The 10,894-nt window shown below is 49.3% G+C and overlaps 2 protein-coding genes across 2 annotated transcripts in view; both read right to left on the minus strand.

The window, feature by feature from the left end:
- The window catches only part of EMWEY_00012030 (Glycosyltransferase family 20 protein, related), a gene marked incomplete at both ends in the record, with an annotated part of 12,098 nt that extends 5,828 nt beyond the window's left edge, over positions 1-6,270 (minus strand). Inside the window, 2 exons of the mRNA XM_013479059.1 lie at positions 1-263; positions 1,153-6,270. The exon at positions 1-263 is cut by the window's left edge and continues 436 nt beyond it. Coding sequence (XP_013334513.1) covers positions 1-263; positions 1,153-6,270 — 5,381 coding nt within the window. The remainder of the gene's footprint in view (positions 264-1,152) is intronic.
- A 2,027-nt stretch (positions 6,271-8,297) lies between these two features.
- The window catches only part of EMWEY_00012040 (hypothetical protein, conserved), a gene marked incomplete at both ends in the record, with an annotated part of 3,741 nt that continues 1,144 nt past the window's right edge, over positions 8,298-10,894 (minus strand). The window contains 8 exons of the mRNA XM_013479060.1: positions 8,298-8,384; positions 8,610-8,672; positions 8,792-8,871; positions 9,000-9,039; positions 9,250-9,325; positions 9,483-9,561; positions 9,813-9,972; positions 10,566-10,645. Of these exons, the coding sequence (XP_013334514.1) occupies positions 8,298-8,384; positions 8,610-8,672; positions 8,792-8,871; positions 9,000-9,039; positions 9,250-9,325; positions 9,483-9,561; positions 9,813-9,972; positions 10,566-10,645 (665 nt within the window). The remainder of the gene's footprint in view (positions 8,385-8,609; positions 8,673-8,791; positions 8,872-8,999; positions 9,040-9,249; positions 9,326-9,482; positions 9,562-9,812; positions 9,973-10,565; positions 10,646-10,894) is intronic.

The following is a 10,894-nucleotide window of genomic DNA, read 5'->3' on the forward strand; positions in this document are numbered from 1 at the left end:
ATGTTCATACTCATGCTGCTGGTGGTCATGCTGCTGCTGCTGCTCATTGTAGGGATTGTTGTTGTCATTGTTGTTGCTGTTGTTGTTGTTGCTGCTGCTGTTGCTGCTGTTGCTGCTGTTGCTGCTGTTGTAGCCATAATGGTGTTTATTGTGGTGGGGTTGCTGGTGGGGTTGTTAGTACTACGCCAACGATCACGTAGTAACTTAGGTAATAACATTAGATGGTAATCATGTACCCATACTAAATCATCATGTTGTAATACCTAATATATACATACATATATACACACATATTTATATTATTTATTTATTTATTTATTTATTTATTTATTTATTTATTTATTTATTATATGCAAGTATATATTTAGCTGTAGAGTTCATTAGCATGTACATCTACTGCATAAGACTATATATATAAAGGAGACAAAAAAAGAGACAAAAGAGAGAGAGAGACAATGGAGACACAAAGGAGACACCAAGCAGACAATAAGGAGACAATAAGGAGACAATAAGGAGACAATAAGGAGACAATAAGGAGACAATAAGGAGACAATAAATATAAATATATTATCCTTACCTGTGATACAGAATCACAGAATAATTCATTAGCATGTACATAAGCCCTCCATTACATAAGAGTATATATAAAAAGGAGACAAAAAAAAGGAGAAAAAAAAAGGAGAAAAAAAAAGGAGACAAAAAGGAGACAATAAGGAGACAATAAGGAGACAAAAGGGAGACAATTTATATATTATTTACCTGTGAGACAGCATCACAGAATAATTCATTAGCATGTACATAAGCCCTCCATTGCATAAGAGTTTGTTCTTGTGTATGATCAAGATTAATAGGAGGAGGAAGGTAATGAAGAAGAGGCCATAATATATTATTACAGAATCCATTATAATAAAAATGTATTGTCTGTTTATCAAGAAAAACAGGAAAACAATTTTTTTTTATATATTCTGCAGATATACGTGGTCTTATAAGAGGAGGTGCCTCTATACCTGGCCAACCAACCCATATACATGTATTTATTTTTTTTATTTTTTTTTTTTTATTATTTATTTTATTATTATTATTATTTATTTCTTTATTTAATCCTTTATTTATATATCTTAGTCCCTTATTTATTCCCTTTAGTCCCGATACAAGTCCCCCTCCGCTCTCTTTGTATATAAACGATCCATCGCTCTTCATTTCGACGCTAAGAGGAAGTCTATTTGCAACAATTATTAGTCGACGGCCCTCTTTTCTACGTCTACTACTGCTGCTGCTGCTGCTGCTGCTGCTGCTGCTGCTGCTTGGTTTGCTGCTTGTGGGATTGTTGCTGCTTGGATTGCTACGCGGTTTTGCATGAGGCATGCTACTACGGTCACATTGATGGGTCATACGCATAGTGTTCCTGCTACTGCTGCTACTGCTACTGCTACTGCTGCTGCTGCTGCTGCTGCTGCTGCTGCTGCTGCTGCTGCTGCTACTGTCTTTTGTTTTGGTGTCTGGAGGAGGCCGTGGTGGGTGAGGATCATGGACTACTTCGGGTCTGCTGCTACTGCTGCTGCTGCTGCTGCTGCTTCCGCGAACACTTCTGTTGCTGTTGCTGCTGTTGCTTCTGCTGCTGCTGCTGCTGTTACTGCTGCTGCTGCTCCTTCTGTCCGCCTCACCTTCAACTATCGGACGCCATTGTGGCTTCTCAAGGGAGAAACCTGAACTATCACCTGGGCCCCAAATGCTGCTGCTGCTGCTGCTGCTACTGCTGCTGCTGGGGCCTGAGGCTACTGATTGGCCTTGGCTTAGTAGTACGTGGCTTCCTGATAGACTGGCAGTAAGACCCATCTGTCCTGCAGCATAAGCAGCAGCAGCTGCTGCTGCTGCAGTCGATGCTGCCGAAGCACCTGCTGCTGTCATTGTTGCGGTTGCTGCAGTTCTTGCTGCAGCAGCACCTGCTGCAGTTGCTGCTACTGCTGCTGCATGCTTCTGTAAGAAAATATCAAAGGGGTCAACAGAACCTTGAAGTCTCTCCTGTAGCCACTTATCTGCTAACACCTGCAGCTGCGATAAATCGTATGGCTGCTGCTGCTGCTGCTGCTGCTGCTGCACCTGTTGCAGAAGCTGTTGCTGCTGTTGCTGCTGTAGCTGCTGCTGAAGCTGTTGTTGTTGCTGCTGCTGCTCTCCACCAGTAATTTGGGCCTGCCCAAGGTAACTACTCTGGCTGTCCTGCTGCAGCTGTTGCTGTTGCTGCAGCTGTTGCTGTTGCTGCAGCTGTTGCTGTTGCTGCAGCTGTTGCTGTTGCTGCAGCTGCTGCTGTTGCTGCAGTGGCAAAAATGCCTCTTCGCCCACAAGCTGATGTGATAAAGCATCAGCTGCTGCCTGTTGCTGCTGTTGCTGTTGTTGCTGCTGCTGCAGAGCATGCATCTCCTGTTCCAGCTGCGCTTGGCTCTGCTGCACTTGATCAGAAGCAACTAGCAGCTGCTGCGCATCCACTTGCTGCTGGTAATATTCTGCTGCTGGTGCTACTGCTGCTGCTGAAGGTGGTGTAACTTGCTCGAGTGTCAACGGTGCAGCAGCAACGGGCTGCTGCTGCTGCTGCTGCAGGTTTTGCTGCGGAGTCGTGGCATCGAGTCGCTGCAAAAGATCCTGCTGCACCTGCTGCTGCTCCTGCTGCTGCACTTGCTGCTGTTCAGTGTGAAGTTGCTGCATCTGCTGCTGTTCGATCTGCTGCTGCTGCTGCAGTTGTTGCACAAGGTGCTGCTGATACGTTTGCTGCTGCAGCAGATCTTGCTGCAGCAAACCCTGGTGATGGTGCTGCTCGGGAGCGCCCTGTTCTTGTTGCTGCTGAAGAGCTTCTTGCTGCTGTTGCTGTTGCTGCTGCTGCTGCTGCTGCTGCTGCTGTAGCGTTTGCAACTGCTGCCCCAATGCTGTTTGCTCCAGTGGGAGTTGTCGTGGATACTGCTGCTGCTGCTGCGGCGGCGGCTGCTGCAGCACGACCTGCTCCGGCGGCTGCCCCATGAGCTGCCGGAGTGGCTGCTGCAACGATGACAGCGGCTGTTGTTGCTGCTGCTGTTGCTGCTGTTGCTGCCACGGAGTAGTGTCCTGCTGCTGCGTAAGTGAGCCGTAAGATGCACCAGCAGCCACATATGTCTGTGCTGCTGCTGCTGCTGCTGCTGGTACTGTTGCTGCAGTTGCTGCTGTTGGTCGTGCTGATTCTGTTGATACTGCTGCTGCTGTTATACCTACGGATTGCGTTGCCTCTTGCTGCATCAGATTTGCTGCTGAAAGCTGAAGCTGCTGCTGCTGCTGCTGCACCTGTTGGTGTATCTGTGCCGTTGTTGCTGCTGCGGTTGCTGTTGCTGCTGTTGCTGCTGCTGCTGTTGCTGCTGCTACTGGGGCAGTTGCTGCCGTCCCCACGTGGGTTGGCAGCAACGCTGAAGAAGTACCGAAGGCGCTTTGGTCAGGCACCGTTGGATATGCATGCAGCAGCAGCTGCTGCTGTTGTTGCTGCAGCATTTGCTGTTGCTGCTGTAGTTGTTGCTGCTGCAGCTGCTGCTGCTGCAGCAACAGCTGCTGCTGGAGGAGCGTCGGAGGTATACTACCGGTGGTTGGCACGCTCCCCCAAGAGGCCCCCAGACGGGCAGCTGTAGCTGCAGCTGCTGCTTCTGCTGCTGCTGCTGGTGCTGCTGCTGTTGCTGCTGACAGCTGCTGTGTCGTCAGGTAGCTGATACTGCTAGCATACCTCCCTCTGCTGCCCTGAATTGTTGTTGTGCTGCTGCTGCGGGTGCTGCTCTCTACTGAGCTTGCTGCGTCTGCCGCTGCCGCTGCAGTTGCTGCTGCTTCTGCTGCTTCTGCTGCTTCCACTGCTGCTGCTGCTGCCTCCAGTACCCCAACGCCGAAAAACGCTGAGGGGCCCTCAAGGGAGCTGCCGCTGCTGCCGCTGCTGCCACTGCTGCCACTGCTGCCGCTGCTGCCGCCGCTACTAGTTCTTCTACTGGTTCGGCTGCTGCTGCTGCCGCTGCTGCTGAGCCCGCTGCCACCCAGCCCACCGGCAGCAGAGCCATGCAGCCACGTGGAAGAATGACTGGGGGCCCCCATAGTGGTGCTGAGGGGGGGCCCCGTTCCCGACCCCAGAGGGCCACCCCCTGTACCTGACAGAAATGGAGGTGCCCCCAAAGGCGCTGCTGGGGGGGCCCCCGCAACTGGGATTGTGGGGGCCCTACCTAGGGGGGGGACAGCAAGAGGAGGAGAAGCAGCAGCAGCAGCTGGAGCAGCAGGAGCAGCAGCCGCTTCTATCACTGCTCCCGACGATGCGATCTGCATGCCAATATCCTGGGGCTGTTGCTGCTGCTGTTGCTGCTGCTGCTGCTGCGGTTGCTGCTGCTGCTGCGGTTGCTGCTGGTGCTGCGGTTGCTGTTGGTGCTGCGGTTGCTGTTGGTGCTGAGGCTGCTGCTGCGACTGCTGCTGGGGTTGCTGCTGCTGCTGAGGCACCAAGACGGGCTCCTGCTGGGTCTGATGTCCCGCAAGTAGCAGAGGGGACAGTTGTGGAGACACGGGCTGCTGAGGCTGCTGCTGCTGAGGCTGCTGCTGCGGCTGCTGCTGAGCAGCAGCCTGTTGCTGCGGAGTTGGCAACATATGTTGCAACACCGGCTGGTCCCGCAGCGGCTGCTGCTGCTGCGGCTGCTGCTGCTGCTGCGGCTGCTGCAGTTCCTCCCGTTGTGGTGTTGTCACCTGCTGCAGCGGCTGGAGGGTTTGCTGGGATTCTGGCTGCTGTTGCTGTGTCTGCTGCTGCTGCTGCCGCTGCTGTTCGCGCTGCTGCTGCTGCTGCTGCCTCTGCATAGCCAAGCTGTTAATAAAGCTGGCCTTCCACTCGCTCCTTGTTGCAGGCTGTGGTTTGTTGCAGCAGCTGCAGGTGCTGCTGCTGCTGCTGCTGCTGCTGCTGGTACTGCTGATGCTGTTGCAGTGGATGCATCTAGTGTTACCCTGCGCCAAGGGGTACTCTAGGCTTTTCCCGCTGCTGCTGCTGCTGCTGCTCTTGCTGCGGCCGCCAAGAGTAGGGAGGTAGGAGGCACGGCGGAAAAGAGGAGGAGAGGAAGCAAAGGGTTCTGCTGCTATTCCTGCTGCTGGCTGCCCTTGCTCCTGGCGCAGCTGCTGCAGGCGGAGTCTTGCATCCCTGTGCTGCAGCAGCAGCAACTGCTGCTGCTGCAAATGCTGCTGCCGTTGTTGCTCCTGCTCCTGCCGGTCTTGCATGGCAGAACGCAGATGTAGCTGCTGCTGCTGCTGCTGCTGCAAAGGGTTCATTGGTTGCTGCTGGACCTGCTGCTGCTGTACCTGTTGCTGCTGCAGCGGCTGCTGCTGCACCTGTTGCTGCTGCAGCGGCTGCTGCTGCCCCTGTTGCTGCTGCAGCGGCTGTCGCTGCACCTGTTGCTGCTGCAGCGGCTGTTGCTGGAGCGGCTGTTGCTGGAGCGGCTGTTGCTGGAGCGGCTGTTGCTGGAGTGGCTGTTGCTGCAGCGGCTGCTGCTGCATCGGCTGTTGCTGCAGGCCCAAACTGTCTTGCTGCTGGTAGAGTGGCTGAGCCGGCTGCATCCCTGTCACAGGTTGCAGCAGGTGCTGCTGCTGCTGCTGCAGTTGCTGCTGCTGAAGGCCTTGCTCCGCAAGACTGGATGGACGACGCATGCCTTGTGCTGCAGCACGTTGCAGCAGCTGCTGTTGAAGATGCTGTTGCTGCTGCAGATCTAGCTGCTGCTGCAGTTGAGCCTGGTGCAGTTGTTGCTCGAGCTGCTGCTGTAGCTGCTGCTGGTGGAGTTGCTGCTGCTGCAGCTGCTGCTGCAGCTGCTGCTGCATGTCTTGAGAGCTTGCCCACTGCAACGATTCGATGGGCAGCTGCTGTCCCTCTTGAATTAAGGGAAGCTGCTGCCCGAGTTGCATCTGCTGCTGCTGCAGTAGCTGCCGATGCTGCTGCAGTTGCTGTTGCTGCAGCAGTTGCTGTTGTTGCAGCAGCTGCTGTTGTTGCAACACCTGCTGCTGCTGCAACGCATGCAGCTGCTGCACAGGATTACTCGCGAAAGCAACTGCTGCAGTAGGGACATCGCCAGATCCGGGATGCAGCTGCTGCTGCTGTTGTGGCTGCTGTTGCTGCTGCTGTTGTTGTTGCAGCTGCTGCATAGTTCGATGTTGCTGCAGGCCAGCTGCCCCTGCTAGTGGCTGCTGCTGCTGCTCACTGCCGTGGGAAGTCTGCTGCTGCTGGCCTGGAGGCCCGGAGTTCTGGCCCTGCTCCATCTTCCAGTTCCCTGTTGCTCCTGTTTGTCTGGCTGCTGCTACTGCTGCTGCTGCTGTTGCTGCTGCTGCAGTTGTTGTTGCTGCTGTTGCATATGGCTCTGCTGCTACTGCAGCTTGAAGACAGGTGCAGCAGCGGAGGCATCTGTGGACCTTTGCTGTCTGTGCTGCGAGGGGAGCAGCGGGAGCTTCCCTCAGCGGCACAGTCGTGACGCTGGCGGCAGCAGCAGCAACAGCAGCAGCAGCAGCGGGAGTAACCTTTTGGGTGTTAGCTCCGCCTACTATGCTGACCGTCCTTCAGGTGTCTCTTTGTCGCTGTGCCGAAGGAGACAGCTAACCCTCTTGCTGCTGCTGTTGCTGCTGTTAGCAGTGGCAGCAGCAACAGCAGCAGCAGCAGCAGCAAGCAGGGAGTTAGAAGGCATCCAGACCTTTTCTATAGAACAAAGACAGAAAGGTTTCAGGGCGAGACAAGCTCCGCGGCAGCAGCAAGTGCAGCAACTGCAGCAACTGCAGCAGTGGCAACAAGAGCAGCAGGAGTGGAAGCGGCGGTGGCCGAGGCAGCAGCAGCAGCAGCAGCAGCAGCAGCAGCAGCTGTTTGCTGCTGTTGTTTGTTTCTTACTGTCTTTTAAATAAGATAGAACAATAAAAATAAAAATAAAAGTAATAAATATATTTAGGTAAGGCAACACAAGCAAGGAGAAAAGAGGTGACCCTAAGGCCCTCTCCTGCTGCTGTTGTTGCTGTTTGCTGCTGCTGCTGCTGCTGCTGCTCTTGCAGCAGCCGCTGCACCTATGTAGTGACGTAGACAGAAATAAGGATACTTAAGCAAAGAAGAAGCAAAAAAGAAGAAAAGATAAACATAAAAACAACAATAGCAGCAGGAAGACATTGACTATATCTGCTGTGCATGCAGGGCCCCAGGCGTCCTGCTGCTGCTGCTGCACTTGCTGCTGCTGTCTCCCTCTTATAGATAAGTTTATTTATTACAAAAATAGTTTCTTACTTTACATTATAATGGTAGGGCTACTGAGATAGCAGCAGCAGCAACAGCAACAGCAGCAGCAGCAGCAGCAGCAGAAGGAGCACTGCAGGTGTTGCAGCCGACCGTCGGTCTGTCCATTGGTCTCTTCTGTGTGCTGCGGTCTTCTCCATCCTATTTGCTGCTGCTGCTGCTGCAGCCTTGATAGGCGCGCATGCATGCATGCATGCATACAGTGTTTAATGCATGCATGCATTTGTGTCTTTGCTTCTCCTCTTGTTAGCTAAACCCTACAATCAACTGGTGCAACTAAACCCTAAACCCTAAACCCTAAACCCCTTACTTTCTCGCTGGTCGAGTTGAGTTGGCTGAGGCTAGGGTTTAGGGTTTAGGGTTTAGGGTTTCTGTGTAGATACACGAAGGTGTATATGCCGTGCATGCACGGCGTGCATGCACGGCGTGCATGCACGGCGCAATAGTAACAATAGTAATAAAATAAATAGTAATAATAATAACATAATAATAAACTAATAAACTAATAATAATTATATTAGTAGTAAGCTAATAAAATAAATAATAATAAATAAATAAATAAATAAATAAATAAATAAATAAATAAATAACAATAAAATAGTGTTTGTGTTTATCTTATCCCTATTATTATTATTATTATTTATTTATTATTTATTATTTATTATTTATTATTTATTATTTATTATTTATTATTACTAAATAATAAATAATAAATAATAATAAATAATAAATAATTAAATAATAAATAATAATAAAATAATAAAAGGAAAAGGACAAACATAAACATAACAGGAAAAAGGTCGACCCCCATAAGACAGCAAACCAATACATCTATTGCTGCTGCTGCTGCTGCTGCTGCTGCTGCTGTTCCTGCTGCTGCTGCTAGCTAGAGAAGAAAAAGCACGAAGCAGCAGATGCAAAGGCTTGCAGCAAGCAGCAGCTGCTCTTGATGATCTACTGCCTGCAGCAGCTGCTGCAAGTGCAACTGCAGCAGCTGCTGCTGCACCAGCTGCTGCAGTTACAGCCCGCGGCCCTCTATTGAGACTTTTGCTGCCTTTGTGGGGCGACGTGGTGCCCTCGATCCAAGGCGCAATGCCCGATTCAGCTGCAGCAACAGCAGCAGCAGCAGCAGCAACAGCAACAATATCAGCAATAGCAGCAGCAACAGCAGCAATATCAGCAGCAGCAGCAACAGCATGCATGCATGCACTTTACGAGCAAAGAAACTACTGTTACATGCACCTGCTGCTGCTCCAGGCACTACTGCTGCAGCAGCTGCTGCAGCAGCAGCTGCTGCTGCTGCAGCTGCTGCTCGAAGGGGAGTGCGTACCTGCGATGCCTGCTGCTGCTTTGCTTCTGCCTCCTCTAGATCTATTTGCGGCTTCGGCTGTATCTGCAGATAGATGAGGAGACAGAGGAGACAGCAAAAGGAGACACTATACAGCTGCTGCTGCAGGCAGGAGAAGCAGCAGCAACAATAACAGCAGCAGCAGCAACAGCAGCAGCACGTACGATAAAGTTGTGCCCTCTGTTGAGAGGTATTCTTGCTGTTCTTCTTCTCTTCTCTGCTTGTTGCTCTGCTGCTATCTCCGCTGTTAATAAAAAAAAAGGAGACAAAAGGAGACAAAAGGAGACAAAAGGAGACAAAAGGAGACAGATAAATAAAAAAGGAGACAAAAAAACAAACAATAAAACCCTAAACCCTAAACCCTTGTCTTACCCTCTGACTTCTGAGAGAATTGCTGCGCTGCCTGTGCTGCCTGCAGCAGACACAGCAAATAAACAGCATATACACCGCAACTGCAGCAACGCAAGCATGCATGCATGCATCCATCCATGCATGCAGCGAGAGATGCCTCTCAATACAAACATGCATCTACAGACACCTCCATACAGATACAGCAGCAGCAGCAGCAACAGCAGCAGCAGCAACAGCAGCAGCAGCAGCAACAGCAGCAACAAGGACCCACTCTGACGAGCTTCTGCTGCAGCTCTAAGTCGTTTGCCTCGAAGGCTCTCTCCCTCTCAGACATCAACTGCCGGTGGCTGAACAGCAGCAGCAGCAGCAGCAACAGCAGCAGCAATAAAATAGCAGCAGCAGCAGCAGCAGCAGCGAGGTACAATGCAATCCGCGAGAGAAAACGCAACAGCAGCAACAGCAGCAACAGCAGCAGCAGCAGCAACAGCAGGAGCAATTGTATACCTGGATCCAAGTCCTAGTATGGGCCTCATCCATTTTTGAATAAGACTTCTTATTAATTGTCTATTCGCTTCTGTCTCATCTATAAACATACACAAACCCTAAACCCTAAACCCTAAACCCTAAACCCTAAACCCTAAACCCTAAACCCTAAACCTTGAAACCTATTAAACCCTAAACCCTGTGAACCCAACTAGACCATAGATTCTTTAGAAGCTCCATCATCCCCTAAAAACCAAACCCTCAACCCTAAACCCTAAACCCTAAACCCTAAACCCTAAACCCTAAACCCTAAACCCTAAACCCTAGACCCTAAACCGTAATATTTCTTACCATCATGTTGCCATAATAGTACGAGTACTTTTCCTAGATCATTATTAGCTAAATCTTGTGCAGTAATAGGCAATTGATTAATAACTTGTAATAAACGATGACGTAGGGAGGCATTAGGGAGAGACTCGTCACGAAAAGGAGCTAACCAACCAGCTAATACCTGTATATATGTACATCTTTATGTATATATTTATATATTTATATATGTATATATTTATATATGTATGTATATATGTATATATGTATATATGTATATATGTATATATGTATATATGTATATATGTATATATGTATATATGTATATATGTGTATATGTATATATGTATATATGTATATATGTGTATATGTATATGTATATGTATATGTATATGTATATGTATATGTATATGTATATGTATATGTATATGTATATATATATATGTATGTATATGTATATGTTAATTAAAAATACTCAACAACCACAGGGAAGCACAAGCAGCAGCAGCAGCAACACAGCAGCAGCAGCAGCAGCAGCAACAGCAGCAGCAGCACAAACCATAAGAACAACCCCACCCTTCTGTACCCACCTGGCAACAACCTTCAGAGATAAACCAATGGCGCCACTTTGGCTGCAGCAGCAGCAGCAACAACAACAACAGCAGCAGCAGCAGCAGCAGCAGCACTGTCTCTCCTTTTCTATTTAATTAATTAATTAATTAATTAATTAATAATTAATTAATAATTATATTTATTTTTGTCTCTTTTTCTACATACCTTTACTAATTCTCTACAAACAGAATCCAACATCTGCAGTTTTGCTGTCGCGGGCTTCCCCTCCTCCAGGCTCTTCTCATCTACAGCAGCAGCAGCAGCAGCAGCAGCAGCAGCAGCAGCAGCAACAGCAGCAGCAGCAACAGCAGCAACAGCAACAGCAGCAGCAGCAACAGCAGCAATGAGATAAAAGAAGGAACGAATAATATGCAATAAGAACACAAATACACATACATATAACAACAAGAGAAAATATATATAATGGATATATATATATATATATATAAACAAAAAAAAAAAAAAAAAAAAAAAAAAAAAAAAAAAAAAAAAAA

Source organism: Eimeria maxima, genomic scaffold (assembly GCF_000499605.1).
Source record: "Eimeria maxima Weybridge genomic scaffold, Emw_scaff86, whole genome shotgun sequence".
NCBI classification, from domain to species: domain Eukaryota; phylum Apicomplexa; class Conoidasida; order Eucoccidiorida; family Eimeriidae; genus Eimeria; species Eimeria maxima.